This window comes from Nothoprocta perdicaria, unplaced genomic scaffold (genome assembly GCF_003342845.1).
Source record: "Nothoprocta perdicaria isolate Ctin4 unplaced genomic scaffold, notPer1 scaffold_35, whole genome shotgun sequence".
Lineage (NCBI taxonomy): Eukaryota > Metazoa > Chordata > Aves > Tinamiformes > Tinamidae > Nothoprocta > Nothoprocta perdicaria.
This window is the reverse complement of record NW_020455588.1, coordinates 1,467,654-1,484,172: the sequence shown is the minus strand read 5'-3', so window position 1 is coordinate 1,484,172 and position 16,519 is coordinate 1,467,654. Positions and strand designations below refer to the sequence as shown.

Genomic DNA, 16,519 nt, shown 5'->3' with positions numbered 1-16,519 from the left:
AGAGAATTATTTCACGTTTTGGTATCCACCAAGGCAGCCTGTACTTGTCAGAACTGATCTTTATAAATATGATAAATTTCAGGTGGATCAGTTTTTGAAGTGACATACTATTTTTTTTTTTTTTTTTTTCCCCCCTACCAAGAGTAACAATACTCTGTGGATTATTGTGTGTGATGATAGGATAGGAGTCAAGCGATACTGATGGTTTTGATAGTTTAGTAGCAATACAGAACAGTGGTATGGCTCTGTATTATTACTCACATTTCCTATATTCTCTATTTCTTCTTCCTAATAAGAAGCATAATTGTGTGGTATGAGTTTCATCAATTTATTTCACTTTCTTACATATTTATTGCTACATTTTTTTTAGGAGGGAAAAAAACCATAAATGTTTTCAAATGCATGTATTAATACTTCGGAAAATGTTCTTATTGCACAAGCATAAATTTCTCAAGAAATTTCAGTATTACTATGACGTTTGAGCAATTGTGGCACTTTATTAAAATGACCTGTGGCTAGCCCTGTGGATAGCAGCAGCAGAAAGACAACGAAGATCAGCAAAACTCAAAATATTTTCTTTCTTTTTTTTTTTTTTTTTTATTACTGAGCTTGGACTTAGCTTTGGAATTTACATCTTTCCCTGCCTACTGATGCAAAGAAATAATGCACAATTAGCACAATGTGTTATTCCTTCCCAGTGGCTGTATATTGGGGAGRGATAGAGGGTCATCCTCAAACAAAACAAAAATCTTTGCCTCCATTTGAGACAAGTCTTTTGCACCCTTCCTGCAGCCAAAAACAGTTAATGAGCTGACCTTGCCATCAGATCAAATAGCCCTGGAAAATGACTCTATTACTGTCATTTAACCATTTGTAGCTGAACATCAGAGCCTTACAAATTAAGTAGGCATTACTGTTTGAACCATTATTTTACCGCAATTGTCTGCAAAGATTAATTCCTTTTGGGGTGAGGAGGGGGGCGCATTAATGGGTCCGGAGCACGGGAGATTGTGTGACCTTTTCGGAGCGGGTGTGCTGAACCCGCGGTCCCCCTTGTCACAGTTTAAAAACCCGAGGAGCTAGTTTAGAGAAGAAGTTGTTAGCATTCCATTTTTATTATGACATTTCACAGTCATCCGATTTAATGTCCCTTGACCAGATTGTCCACCGTGAGACGATGGGCTTGAAATGTTATTTAGAGCATTGATAAAAGGTGAGCAGTTCTAAGATGACAGCGAGTCATAAGGCTGGTGGTGTGACATTAATTTTCTCCATAACAGAGATGGAATAAGACGTCATGGTGACAAGCTGTCAATCAGCGCTGGCCCCTCGGTGTATCTCCATGCCATAGGATGGGGTATTGCTTCTCCCATAATAGAGCTGAACTGAGATGCTCTCCCTGACAGCTGCTGCTGCAGCCATACAGAAAATATATTATACAGCCTTTCATTAAAAAAATAAAGAGGGCTCATCTCCAGAGCATTTCAATCTTTTCCCATCTATTGAGGGCTGAAAAGATTCCCAGCAAATCACACATTCCTCTGCTATGGAAATTTCAGGCTTCAGAAACCATGCAGGTTTGCAGGCCTTCAACAATAATCATAAGTAAGACGACAGAATATCATCTGGTAAATGGTTGCTTAAAGTTATGTATTTAGAGTGAGGTATTAAAGTCATTTGCTTCTGCCGGAGCCTCTGCAGCAACCTTGTATACTATTTCACTGGTCCTGACTGCCACTGCGTGTGGGAAATGAAGCTAAATCAGCTCACTTGCTGCACCCGAAAGTTCAGAAATAATTGTGCTGGAGTGGGGGGGATAAAGCAGCCAGGTGCAGGGCAGGAATGGTGCCTTCCTGCAGCGAGAGCTGACCGGGAGGAGACGCACGGAAAAGGGCAACGGGGAGCACTGCAGCAAGGAGGCCTCTTTGCTGTGCTTGGTCTGCCTTAGGTTTCCTCTTCATGAGGGGATTAAAAGCGAACTCTCTCTCTCACGGTGCCAGCCCTGATGTGAAGCTTCCAGAACCTGATTGCCGTGATAAATGAGCGCTGGTGCTGCTGCATGTTTGAGTTAAAGAGCTGCAGTTACCTGTACGGCCCCTCTGCCCCGCACGGCCTGTAAGGGCAGGCGGCAGTGGGGGCTGATCCAGGCTGATCCAGTGTGTTGAAAACCCTGTTCCAGATGATAGCCACATTAAAAACGATTAAGCATTATCCTGTGGCGACAGGCATGCTCATAGGTGAGTGTGTGCTGTATGTGAGCGTGGGGCACTACACATAACCTCGGATCCCTGGGTTTAGTTTACCAAGGTCAGACCTTCACTGAAAATAGTAAGCAGTCAGTCGAGGCCTGTGAAATTCATATCAGGGTGTGCCTCGCCTGGTACAATTGTCTCTTTATTAATAACACTAGATGACATCACACGTCCAAAATCTTAATGAGCATGTTATTTATAAATATATCCCATTTTCCAACAACTTAACCTTTAATATTACAGTCAAACAGCACCACTGATTTTTCAGAGCAGCAGACTTGTTCTGATTTTTGTTAATAGTTTTGCTCTTGTAACAAATCTCGGAATTATTGAGCTGGTGTTTTAGGTGGTGGTTGTGTATTCTACAAGTCTGGACTGCACTAAAAGCAGTGGAGAAGTTTTTACCTGCTTTATATTAGAAGAGAGGCAGCTGGCCTTAAATGCATGAGTCCAGATCTCCAGATCTTCAAACACATTAGACGTAAAGGTACATGTTAACATTTGTGAATAAGACTTACAAAAAGAACCAAAAATTAGACCAGATATATGTATGTTTTAATATGTATTTGGAACTCTAATTTTAGTTTTTTTTTTTTTTTTTGAGTTCCTGCCCTAGTTTATCTTAAAACTAAATGATAGTGTCAGATTTGCTATTAATTGATGGTGGATTCGAAATTACATTAGATGTATTAGGATTTTAAGTTCTGCATCCCCTAAAAAATATTTAAGATTTTAGCTTAGAACGTTTGGCACATCAATCCTAACTGGTGTCATACCCTTGGTCAGTTGTAGTTATTTGAGAAAATCATCATCAGCAGCAGCAGAATGCTATTTCCAAGCTACTTTCTAAAACTGCATAAAGTGAATAAATGCAAGTTATTTTACTCTTTATATATATTTACTTTTTAAAAAAATATATTTTTAAAGAGCTATAACAGAAATTGATCAACGAGAAAAAGAAATCCTTGAAAGATTTTTGTTCTGTACTTGGAGGCATCTTTTAGTTTATTTTCAATTTTTTTCACATGGAATTGTTATGAAAATTAGTAATTTTTTTAGATTCCTCTTTTGATTATTTTTGTCCTTATTGATAGATGTATGGTTCATGTTAATATGCTTGCACGTCTTGATCAACTGTTAAAACATCAGCAAAAGAGAACAGAGGCCCTAAATCCTTATTCAGGAACGATCCTGAGGAAACCATGAGGAATATGCATTTTACAAAAGTATTCAGAGGAAATAACGTGATTGTTCGTATTAATGTAACCATTCTTAATAAGCTGACAGCATTTAAAACTGTGATATTCAGTTGCGCAGATAGGTGCTGTTAGAGGTTTAGCATTAAATGCTGAGATTAGCATTATATTTAGTCATTTGTACTACGCTTCTTCCCTTCCTGCATAAGTGGAAGTTGCAAGAAGCTATCAATATTGCTTTTCTATTTTTCTTTTTTTCCCCTTGTTTAATCTAAAATGATTCTCCTTATTGTTATTTAGAGTCCATTGAGAATCTTCCATAACCTGAAGGATGTGGGGTTCCTGCAGGTGAAGGTCATCCGAGCTGAAGCCTTGATGGCAGCTGATGTCACAGGCAAGGACTCGTTTTGTTCCTGGGACAGCAAATGCTACGGGAAAAGACTGAGCTTTATTTATTTTTTATTTTTTTTCAAGTGGAGGAAGGTATCTAAAGCAGCAGTTTAGCTGAATATCCCTGTCTATTTGCACAGTCTCCTCACCTGCTCATTAGGGAAAAACTCCTCAGACAAATAAACTGACCTTTATAAGCAAGGGAGCAAGTCACCCCAGTGCTAACAGAGCCTTTCAGAGGTTATGCGAGAAAAAGGGGAAACGGTCCTTTTTCTCCATCAGATGTCCTGCTGCAAAAGCACTGCATGAGATAGATTCTCAAGGTGGCTTTTTGAGGTAGGTGCAACATACAAAATTATCCAAATTAAAGCTGAATTTCAGAGGACACGGCAAGGAAAGATGATAGGCTGAGATATCACTTTAAAGTTGTTGCCAGAATATCCTTTTGGAACTTGCCAAGTACTTTGCAAGGCTGCTTTGAGTTTCAAATATTTCCAGTGAATGCTTTTTTATGTTTCAGAAGGGAAATAACACTTAAAAAATATTCTCCATTTTAAATTATATAAGGTAAGTGGACTAGTCTACCTTTCTGCTTTTTAAAATATATAAAATATTTTAGCCATAGCCGTACTGACCATTTTTCTTCAGAAATATCCAAGTTATCTTCTGAGAGCAAATAGATATCCCTGCTGTGGTTGAAAAGAAATAAAAATCTCATTTAAATTATTTCAACTGTTTTAACTGTGGTTTGGACATAAAAGTTCTGCTACCAGAGCAGATGTAAATTTGTAGCAAGTTGCTCACTTTTTAATGGTTTTCTATAAACGAGAGTAAATATTAGGGAACATTTTTTGGCGTTTTGTTTTTCTTAGAAAATAGAGCAAATATTTTATTTTTGAAACTGAACATTCAAGTTTGTGGCACACAGAATAGAGAATTCTGTTTTTGGTGGAGGTTGCAGAAATGCTGCTAAAGATTCCTCACTCTGCTTTGACCTTATAATCCAATGTGGTCTGAACAGAGAGAGAGATTAAGTTATTCAGGGGCAAATGGGATAATTCAGTCCCTGACCTCGTTCGGTCTTCGACTTTTCCCGCTCGACATGTCATTTGTGCTGGTTGAACAAATTTTTTTTGGAAATACGTTTGATTCAATTAAAGATGTACAGAGCTACCAAATTTTTCAGATGCTGCATTTAGAATGACGCTCAATAAGACTGGAAAGAGCACCGTGAACCTTCCCCCATCCTAACTATTTTTTTCTTTAGTAAGAAAATGCATTTAAACAGTCCAAGTGCTTTTTAAAGAGGCTTCTATGCATTTCAGATATTAGAGAAATCATTTTATAGCTTGGATGATAAAATTTGGTATTTCAAAGAGAACAAAGGGTTTTTATAAACTCCTGTAGTAATTTATAGCTATTTTTAGTAACCTATATGTATAATTCATCTTCAGATTTAAAAGTTGAATTGTAGTATTTAGAAATTAGTTATAATAAAGTGGTTATTTAGTGATGGTTGATTTATAATCCTGCCAATAAAGCACGGTTCTGAAGATTATAGAAATCTTTATCCTCTGCTTTTATTCAAGGGAGTAATACTTATTAGTATGAGCAGGGAGCACTGTCATCAGTGATGTAACTTAAATGATTAGGAATTGCTTATGCAAGTAAAATTTAAGGACCAGCTTGCTCTTCTCAACATAGCAGTTTCTTTAGAGTTAATCTTTTGCCCTCCCCTGAGTGAGAAATGCAGCTGAGACACCTGGATAGGGCCTGTGTCATGTGCTCCGCTTCCTGTCTGTTGAACATATCCCCTTTCCCTTTCAGGCATTTTTCTTTTTTTTTTGTAAGAAGTAATAAATCAAAATTTATTAGTTTGGGCTGAGTGGATTTTTAAAATCCATAATATTCCATCATTAAGCATAAGCATAGGCGGCAAAAGATTTCTGTAATCTTTTAAGTAGTCATCAATCTTACTACAGTTGCAAAGATTTTTTTCCCCCTTTTCAAAATGTACAATTTTTCTTTTGTTACCATACATTCATTGGGAAGCATTGTAATACTGTATTAGCTCTCTGTGAATAAAGAGCAATTGAGAGTCCCATTGAATGAATGCGTAAAAAGCACAAATTAGTTTTTAATGAAACCCTTAATTCTTCTCCTTTCCCCAGAAAGCCCGTAGCCTTGTTCAACTGAATACTACTGCAGTCGGTCACTTCAGTTAAGCCCTTAATAAACTGTTGATAGTTGAGGGTAGTTTTTTCTGACGGCTCAATAGCTCAGGGTTGGACAGTGCTCTTCAAACCATTAGAGTTAGTACAGGTTTTTAAAAAATAACTAAAGAAATAGGGAGAGATTAACAGTGATGGTTAAGGCCTAGGTTTACACCTCACACGCGTGCCTGTGCCTTGAACAAGATGCTAGGGTGGACTGAGGTTTTGGAGAGGTTTGGGAAAGGTTTGCACAGCCTGAGAAAGTGTGAAAGTCATGAAAACTGGATGCTGCCAAAATGTGCTACTGATCTGGGCTTTAGAACCTATTTGGGGAGGAAAAGAAAAATACAGTTCTCTTCTTTCAGTCTCCTTATGCTTGCAGAAGGGTTGAATCTGTTGAAGGACTGAGAGGTTTTCCAGCAGGAACTTGGGATCCAGCTGGGTTTTGGGGAGACCTTGAAAAAACAGGGGTCTTTCAGACCCCGGACCTCTAAGAAAAAGTGTCTCTGTTTATAGGGATGATTCCCCAAAAATTACATCTCTCAAACAGTCGTAGGATTCTTTCAATCAGAAATAATTTTAAGGTTTTCACTAGCGCAAAATCATATCTTTCTGCAGGTAGTGATCACAGTAAAAGTCATTTCCTGGAGAAAAATATGTGTTGTTTTTTCTAGTCGAAATTATAATCTAAGAAATAGAAGGAAGGATGGAATGGGATGAATGCTGAGCATGCGGTTTACTTTTTCTTCTTTTCCTGAGAAGAAAGTTTCATTTATGACTTTTGTTGTGTTCTAATTATTCAGTGCAGTGCTCTTTTCCCCATAAAGCTGTAGTTAAAGGGAGTTTCATTCTTACTTGTCTCTATTTCTCCTCCACTGGCTTGTAGTTCTCCCAGAAGACACGTTGCCCTCCTGAAGGACTCGAGCTGCTTTTAGGGCACTGTTATTGAAGCACATATGTCTACAAAGAAACTCTTAAATGAAGAAATATTCTAATATTATTAATAATAGAGAATAGTAAATATTCTAATAGTGAGTAGAATGTGAGCAATAGTGGATTTATCATGTCAGTTGACCTCTCAAATTAATACATATTCTGTTTACCTCCCCCATGTGAGTTTTGGCGAGCAGTAGCCCTTTCCCAAATGGAGAAGTGCTAGTGAAAGCAATAGTCAGATAATATGTAATTTTTGCAGCAGAGTTGCCTGTAAGGAGGTAGGGCATGGTAGGAATATGTATTTTAACAGATGACGATTGTGTCCCCTTTATTACCATGGGCATATTCATCCTCTCCAAAACAGAAGAATAATAATTAAAAAAAAAAAAAAAAAAGCCTGCCTTATTGCTGAGGGCAGGTTATTGAAGGGGGGCAAGCGCAGCGGGCAGAGATCCGCTGCGGCTTTTACCAGCTCCAGTGCAAGTGCCGTGATTCCGAAGAATAACGGCAACGCGGGCTCATTAGCGGAGCAGAAGCGGCGCACCGCGCGCCAGCCCGCCTAGCAAACAGTTTGTTTTGCTGTCTTTGGGCTTTAATTAAGACGTGCTCGGTGGCGGTGCCGCCGCTCTCGGCGCTGCCCCCCAGGCAGGCCGCACGGCACCGCGCGGCGCGGCGCAGCGCGGCCATCAGCCGCTTTCAGATGGTCCGGCCCATGACTTTGACCTTCGGCGCGGTCCGGCGTTCCCTGGGGAACGGCTGCGCTCATGAGCTCTGATTTCACACTTGCAGGATGCCGCGGCTCTCCGAACAATGACGGGGAGACAAAGCCCTTTAGAGCGGCCCGCATGGGGACTTGTTTAAATTGGAAACTAGAGAGGAGTCAAGGAACAAGGTTACGGGCTGCAGAATGGTGCTTTTAATAAAGAGCTCACAGCTCCGGCTCGCCTCAAAGAGGGGCTACCTCGGTACAATTAATTGAGACATTTATCTGGAGCATCTCAGGCCTCTACTTTCTCACAGAGTTATGTGATAAATATCAGCCGAGAGGCAAATGAGAGCTGCATGAAACGCATTTTTAACACTTTGATTACTGTGTCTCCAGTCAACATTGGAAGCGGGTTTATTTGTATTCCTGGCTTCATTATTCATCAGTTCTCTGTGTTTCTAGGGGGACTGAGATTTCAGAGGCGGATACATGAGGCAGATTTTCTTACGGGGCTCAGTGATATGTAGATTAACAGTCAAAAGCATTTCAGATTTCATCCTGTTTCCCCCTCTTAAGAACAGAAGCTAAATATAGAAAATGAGAGAGATGGTAGGGATTCTTTTTTTTCCTTTCCTTTCTTTTTCTTTTTCTTTCTTTTTTTTTTTTTTTTTTTGGCCTTTTTAAGTTTTAGGTGCCCAATTCAGCCTCTATTCTAAGGAAATTCCATGTTAAAATTTTGATTTAAGTGGTTGAAAGTAGGATGAAGACAGCAAGATGACTAAGCCTGCAGAGTTTATGCTATTTAAAAAAAAAATCTGTTCTCCTAAGATATCCTAATACCACATTTGCAAAAATAGTCTGTGAAATTGTTCCTCAAATGTTACATATGTCAGTGATACACACAAATGTTAAATATGAAAAGTTATAGAAGCCCATGCATGTAAAGTTTGAGCGATAAATTTAGAGACCTTTTGACATATGGCTCTGGTTTGTGCTGTTAACCAGATTTCGATATACAGTTGACTTATCTTGGTAAAATAACCAAATCTACTACCAAATCTACTACCAAATGCAGTGGGTGCACTGTATTTTATAGTGGATAAAACCTTACTTGAGCCTGTCAGTATAGGTACTAGAAGACATTAGTCTGGCATGTAATTTTTTTCAAAAACTTACATTTTTTTTAAAGTGTTGCAATTTTAAATTACTGATGGCAAGAAAAAAAAAAGATTTTAAAAGGTTTTGTTGTTTTTGTTGACTGCTGCTTTTAAAATTCTAGCTGAATGGTTTGTTGTTATTAACCTGTATGTGTTTTTCCTGCATATTTTCTGCAGAAGTGGGTTGAATATAATTTTTGCATGGACTCACCTGGTAAGATACCTTGAAATTAGGCCATTTCAACGTGAAGGCAACAACACTGCTGCAAGAGGAATTACCATCCCCATTTTCCAGATGGGAGAGTAGGAGAGGTTAGCTGCCCTGGTGAAGGCCCACAGAGCAAGTCCTCGTCAAAGCTGGCATTTGGCTTAGGTCTTGTGCTTAATCCATTAGATAAGGCAGCTTCATGTGCTATTGAGCCGTTCCTCCTTGTGGCAAAGGTCACCCCGAGAGCGCTGTTGCAGGCAGCTGGCTGGCAGGGAGCTTGGAACAAGGCTAGTGACATTAGTGTCTGCGTGAGTGGCACTGCCCCCCAGAGCCTTGAACTGCCTGTCTTGTCTTCCCCCAAAATAAAGGCATTTTTTGGCTGTGGGGTCTTTTCTCCATAATGGGCAGGCATTGGCAGCAGTCAGGGAGAATTGTAATAACCTATGAAATATTCAAACAATATTTCAGCCTTCCTAGCCATGTTAAAGTCAGTTGAACTTTGTGAAGTCTTGGCTTTATGAAACTGACTTCACAAAGTAGAAGTGGGATGCAAATCTTGTATTTAGTCTTGAAACTATCCAGAAGAGTTTCATTAGTCTCTCTGATTCTAGTTTAGTTTTGCTATGTAATTCGAATGATGCAAAAATCTGTGTAATGTTTAGCTTAGAATAGAGCTGATGATTGGCTTAAACTCACTTCACAACCCAGCAAAGGCTGGAGATGGTTTTCTATCAGTTCATATAACTCTATAAAGAGGCTAGGGAGAGACACGTATTAAGATTTAGCCTAGATTCAGCCAACCACATGGTTCCTTTTGTTGAAAACACTGTTGAAGAAACACATAAGGAAATGCTTCGTGTCTATGGCATACACTGATTCAATGAACTATTTTTATAAGCCCTGCAGAAGCTTCTCCACGTTTCCTGGGCAGCTAGCCCTATCCTGTTAGTCTTTTCTTGCAAATGTTGATCCTCATGAGGTACAAGAGGTTTTTCAGAGCACAGGTAGTTCAGTTCTTGTCTTGAATCTACTCTAAGAAACAATAATGTCTATGGATGTTTCTTCTAAGAGTCCATGGCAGCTCTGGTGAAATAAATAAGGGCCCTTGGAGGATTACTGATGTTCTTTTTGATTTTGTGTTTTTATTCCATCTCTGACAAGTTGAATTCTCAAAGAAAGATTGAAAACAATATTGCATGATACTAATAATTACATGCAGAATACTTTTTTTCCTCCTGTTTAGCACAGGGAATCATCTCACTACATAAAATATGTATGTTTCCACATATGTTTATTCAAGTCTCCTCTTTTAACCTATTAACTGGATAATATTATGCAGCTGATACGCATTTTTCTGGAGACATAGATATGCTTAATAGTGTTTGAGAACAGAAGATATTAGACCTCAACTTAAACAAAACACAGTGAGCAGCGGTAGGCTTTTATCAAGGACGTCTCCCACTTGTTTTTTAAGTAGCGCGGGGAAATGAGGGCAGAGATGCAGTTATGTTGAATTAATGCCCCTGTTTGGAAGACATTTAGAAATTGAACTTTTAGAAACTAAATTTGAGATGAAGCCAAACTTTCTGATATTTCATTTGCCCACTAGAATTTGCATGCAGGACAGAAGTTTGCCCACATCCCAACTTGCCTGGAAGATGGGTTGAAATAGGATCCAGTGACATATATCTCCAAGATCAGTGTGCCATGGAGATTTCTAGCAGGATTAGGACATCAGTGCTTGAAGAGTCAAAAGCATGGTTCCAGCAGAGGGGACTAGCTGATCCAAGGGTCCTTTCCCAGACTTCTTTAGATGTAAAACACAGCAAAGCTATGAGATTATGTGGTGCAGTAGCTACTTAAGATAATAATTTCAGAAGATAAAACTGAATGGACCTTGGAGTTCTGTTGTTGTTTTAGCCTTCTGCATACTATGAAATGCAGTTCAAAATAGTTACTAGTGGTAGTGGATTTTGCTTTTTGTGTTTTTTTTTTTTCTTTTTTTTTTTATGATGAACATTTCAGGAGCTGAAATTTGTACTGGGAGTCTACCTTCTGAGCTCCTGGTATTTTATTTCTTTCGTGAAGGGCTGCTTGGACGATTGGTGGCTTTAAGTGCATTGAAGCAGGCAACAGATAAAATCTCTGTAGCTAGTCTCTTCTGCAAAGAGGTAATTCTGATAAGTAAGATGACAAGTAGAAATCCAGTGTTTTAAATAATGTTTGTATTGTGCCATGTGAGGTACACAGTGCTGATGTACACAGGAAAGCACTGGATGAAATAGGTGGCATAATGAATAAAATGGAAGACTTCAACAGATAACAGATACATAGTTCCTCATTTTTGTGTGTGTTTGGTTTTTGTTGTTCTTTCTTGGTGGGAGCTTCTGTTGCAAGATAGAATACCTACTAGGTGACATTTTAAGCCAAATGGCATTGTCGTGAATAATGGTTAAAAAGAGTGGGAGGAATCAGTCAAAAGAAAAGCGTATTTCCCTTCCCAATTATTTTAAGTATTATTTAATTTAGCCCTTTATTTCCTACTGTCCTTCCAGGAGCCTTTAGGGTTATACAAGCAGAGCTGAAAAAGCATGAAACATTACAGCAACAGGATGGATTAATGAGATTTGTTTTACTTCTCATTGAGGTTTACTGCAGGTCTGGTTTCAGTCAGAGGGAAGGTGTACTTCACTGGTTTTATTACCTACTTGGCTTATAAATTCCTTCAAACAGTGCTAGGCGTAATAGTAAGTAGCCTGATTAGTCCCACTGAGGTCATGAGATTACTCATAATCATAAGTGCTGATTTCAGTGGTGCTTGGAACGTGCTGTTAATGTGTGAATTCCTCGAGCAGGTGGTCGTCTTTTCATTTCTTGTACAGAACTGAGCACGTATTTAGGGCCAAAATCGGGGCCATTAAATTTGTCAGTCTGCCTTGTCAATAGAGAAACTGAGCACCTCTAAGTCATCAGATTAGAAACTGAGGCCTACAAAAGGCTCAGCACAGGGAGCCAGTTAGAACAGCCACAGTAGGCGACTGGACTTTGGTGGTGTTTCTTTCAGCAAGTGATACGTACGCCAGTGGCCGTTTAGTCTGCAGGGAATGGCATACTTTTGATGGCAATGTAGTTTAGACTGATATAATTGAGCGTAGGCAGGGCAGGTTTAATTGAAAGGTTTTAAATGCACATTTGGAATTTTTGGATGGACATCACATGCATTTATGAGCAAGCGTGGCTCTTTCATATAGAAATGCATGAAAGGAGCTATCTTTTTGTTTGAAAGCGTCAGTTGTAGCTAGACAGAAGGCTGAGAGACAGAATGAGACAGAATAGCTGAGGCTGGCTTGATTAGAGAGTGTTGTACTTTAAGATCATCGTTTTGAATAGCATGGTGAAAAATATATGTTAAAAGATAAATTACTATATTTCCCTTATCATCCCAGACACTAGGAAGAACTAAGGGCACTCTGAATACTTTGGCACTGCCTTGAGCCTTTCATCAGACGTGGTCTCCTTTCTTTAGATACTCTCACAGTGTGCACGTGATGGCTGTCAGAGAGCATTAAGACTGTAGTTATTCTTTCTAATAATGAGAAGTTGAAAAATCGTAGTTGGATGCAAGTTTCACCGAGTCCTTGCACAGTGCTCTGAATTTGTCTTTCTGGCTCCTGTATCTGGGTTACCTATTGGGTTGATACCCATCCTCAAATAACATTTGCACATACGGTATGTTTAGAAATGCTGCTGTGACTGAAGGACATTAAATTTTTCCACTCCCTGGCTGAGCTGCAGTAAGGAGGGGTAAGATGATGCTTATTTCCTCATCCCTCATGCAAGTTCAAGAGGAAGCGACCTCTGGGCTGTGAACCACTGAGTCCATGCTACTGGTGACTGGGGTGGTAGCACCGTGAACGTGCAGCTGTGGGCTGTTGTCCTTCAGATAGGCATCTTAATTATGGGTCTTCTGGCATGTTGAAAAAGCACCTGTAGAGGATGGTGAGGAGCTAGCTAAGTGAGAACTTTGTAGACTACTCAAATGGTAAAAACAGTTTTCCTTAGCAGAGGTGCTCATAGTGTGGGAACTTATGCTTGTGAAGCGCAATATTTGGGCCTCCCTTTTGGTATTTCCTTCTGTGAACATGAATCTTGACCTGGTTTTGACTTGTTCTTTGGAATGAGTTGAATATGTGAGAAGGGAGTCTTTATAGTCTTGTCTGTAAGCAATTTGTCCTTGACTTGATCGAGGACAAATTTGGGATTAATGGTACTCTTGTTACCTGATATGGATTGGTACCCATTCACAATGTTAAGGTGAGACATGCAAAAAGTGTGTGCCAAGAGATGCAGAAAGCAACTTCTTTTTTTTAATCAGCAAAGGCCACTCCAGAGTCTCAATCTTCCTATATCTATATAAAACTAATAAGCAAAGGTGCAAATATGACTGAAAATGCTGTTAAAAAAGAAAAAAAATAAAAGGTCATAAAATAATATCTGGCTCACTTTCTGCTCCATAATTGTAACTTTCCTGTTTTCTTTTCAAATTTTGAAACCTAGGAAACCTAAATAAATATCTCTTATTATAATTTTGTACAAGCTTTTAGATTTGCTGTGAGTTGCAAACACAGGAATCCATGATACAGCTATCTGTGGGGACTGATGAATTAATCCTTTTCAAGTTTAATAGAAAAGTGCCAGTGGCATGCAGTTTGCTCGAGAAGGTAAACATCTATTCTGTAATTCACAATGTGATTAAAACAATTATTCTTTATCATTAAAGTTCATAATATGCACATTAACCTCTGATGTACTTTAAATCAATATTGCAGTTTGGAAGATGTGACCCCTGGGCAGCTTTGTCTAAATATTGATTTCATTGTCATTTGTATAAGGTGTGAAACAAATTACATGCCTTTCTAATATCATTAATGTAGCCCCACTGAGCTACTGAGTTTATGGCTTATAATACATGACATAACATTGTGGAATTATTGAGGACACTGTGAGATACAATTGCTTAGTGTGCTAGATTTGCTCCTGGAAGGCCAAGGCTGCCACTCAGTGACTTTCAAACACTTTGGTGGCCAAGGAAAACCCAGAGACAAGGATGAGCCACTCCGTAGTTTGCAGCTTGGCCGTGGCCTTTCATTAGGCAAAGTTCCCTTGGCTTCTGAGAGCAGCAATTTATTCCACAGTGTTGTACTAATTTATTTGCAGCCTTTAAATGAAAACAATACGTACACCTGTATTCTGTGCCAAAGACGAAGGTAAGCAGGCGTGAAAGGCAGGCAGGTTGGGAGAGACATCATTGTGCTCTACTTAAATTTCCCTGTGAGGTTCGTGGGAGTCCAAGAGTTTTGGTTTGCTAATAGCTAGGATACAAAGTGATGGATACAGCACCAGGTCATACTTGGCAGTTGGTGGTGGAAGTTAAAAATGGAAAAAGGAGGGAGACCATCTCTCTGTGCTCCCAAGTAACTATAGCTATCATTACTGGCCTGATTCGAAGTATCAGTTATTTGCTCCATACTGAGTTTCTTTTCTTTGTTGGCTTTTGCAAATATATTCTCATGGTTCCCCTTGTCCTCATGTCTTCTTTTGTAGTTCTTCCTCATGTCTTCCTCACCACACTTTCTTTTTCCTTTCAGTATATTTTAGGGTTTCACAGAGTCTTGTCCTTTATCCCTTCACTCCTCTGTTTATGCAAGTAAACTGCTCCTAGGCCTGAGACTCGCACATCTGTTTCCTTTCTTCTTTCCAAACGTGAATCTTGGACTTGTGAATATCAGAGAGACATCTAGATGGAACTTTTCAGTCTTACCCCTCAGCTTTTTGCCCATCTTTTTCTCTTGCCATCTGTTTGATATCTACACACTGTTATTTTTTGTCATTGGATACAAGTTCGTTATTTCCTATGTGGAGAGTCACCCCCACCAATTTTCCCCATTTTCATTTTTTAATAAAACAAGCAAACTTCCATCTCTAGTCTAGTGATACCACTTTCCTTATCTATATGACACATTTCCAAAGCAATACCTTCATGCTTTTTTTTTCTGTGGTGATTTTCAGTCTGAGGGACCTTCTTGTAAATACGTGTTAAGTTGTGCTGCAGTTGAGAGATCTCAACAGTATTCGAGCTTCTGCTTCGCCGAGGCAGCAGCCCATTTTTCCACCTGAAATTGTCTCACTGTTTAATTGTCCTTTTCCATTTTCTGTGGTCTTAGGCATTTGTGTGATGCTATACGGCATCATTTTTATGATAAAGCATTTTGATTTGGGGGAGAGGTTTGCAAGCACTAAACATATAGGGATAGTAATCTTTGAGTATCATAGGTGTGATATTTTTACAGATACTGTGGAATAATATGCTTCCTGCATTTCAAAGTGCTTTAATGATGTGATCATTACAATCAATATAAGATTGGCACCATTCAGGCTAAGTTCTTATAGTTGCTTCAGTAGTGTGCTTAACTGTTTCCATCAGAGTAGTCTGTTTGTTCTTTTTTTTTTTTCTTTTCTTCTTTATTTCCCCCAAAGATGCACTTTTAGTGAAGAGTGTTAATAGATTACAAAGATGAACAATCTGTTATTTAGAATATAATGCAGACTGTTGGACTTCTCTGAATTATTCTTTTTTTTTTTTTTTTTTTTTTGTGAATTACAATGTAGCTTAGAAGAAAAAAAAAGTCTAACTTTGATTTAAAACTTGCCCATGGTGCGCTTTGTCAGTTCATAAATTTTATTCTGAATTCTCTTTTTACAGGTAAAAGTGATCCGTTTTGTGTAGTTGAATTGAATAATGACAGACTGCTGACGCATACTGTCTACAAGAACCTCAATCCTGAATGGAACAAAATCTTCACGTTGTACGTGTTTGGGTTTTGTGGGCCTTTCCTTTTTTTCCTTTGTGAAGGGGTTGTGTATGCAAATCAAAGATACCTCCTGCTAATTCACAAGAACTAAATGTACTAGTATTTCTAAACCAACTAGCTGAATATTTTTGAAGGGATTCAGTAAATTCAAAAAAAAAATAGGTAATAGCTATTTTTTTAAGACTGGTTTTAAAGACTGGAAATGAGAAGTGCTGAAATTACAAGTGCTGAGCCTTCCAAAATCCTGCTAGCTTCAACGAGCATTTCAACTGCTCATCACAGTGGATGAGCTCCTAACGTTTTTGGGGGGAGAACATATACAGGGGTTATGAACGTCATTAAAATGTGATCATTAGTTTTAATGAAATTTAGTGAAATATATAAAATAGCTTATAGCCATTATATTTTTTCTAAATTGTATTCCTTATATTTTGCACTTTCCATTTGCCAACTGCAATTCTCACAGCACCACTCAGTATCATAATAGTGCAGTGCTGCTATCGGGTGAAAAACAACCGTAAGCATTCAGTTTATGGGGAAGTGACACAGTCATTTTTTCATTCTGACCAAATAGAAAAATAACTCGGCC

General features: G+C 38.8%; 1 protein-coding gene across 4 annotated transcripts in view; it reads left to right on the top strand.

Annotated features, from left to right (window-relative positions):
* The window catches only part of MCTP1 (multiple C2 and transmembrane domain containing 1), a 206,082-nt gene that overhangs the window by 99,094 nt on the left and 90,469 nt on the right, over positions 1–16,519 (top strand). For all 4 annotated transcript variants that reach the window (XM_026044074.1, XM_026044075.1, XM_026044071.1 and 1 more), the window contains 2 exons: positions 3,749–3,842; positions 15,822–15,924. In XM_026044074.1, coding sequence (XP_025899859.1) covers positions 3,749–3,842; positions 15,822–15,924 — 197 coding nt within the window. The remainder of the gene's footprint in view (positions 1–3,748; positions 3,843–15,821; positions 15,925–16,519) is intronic.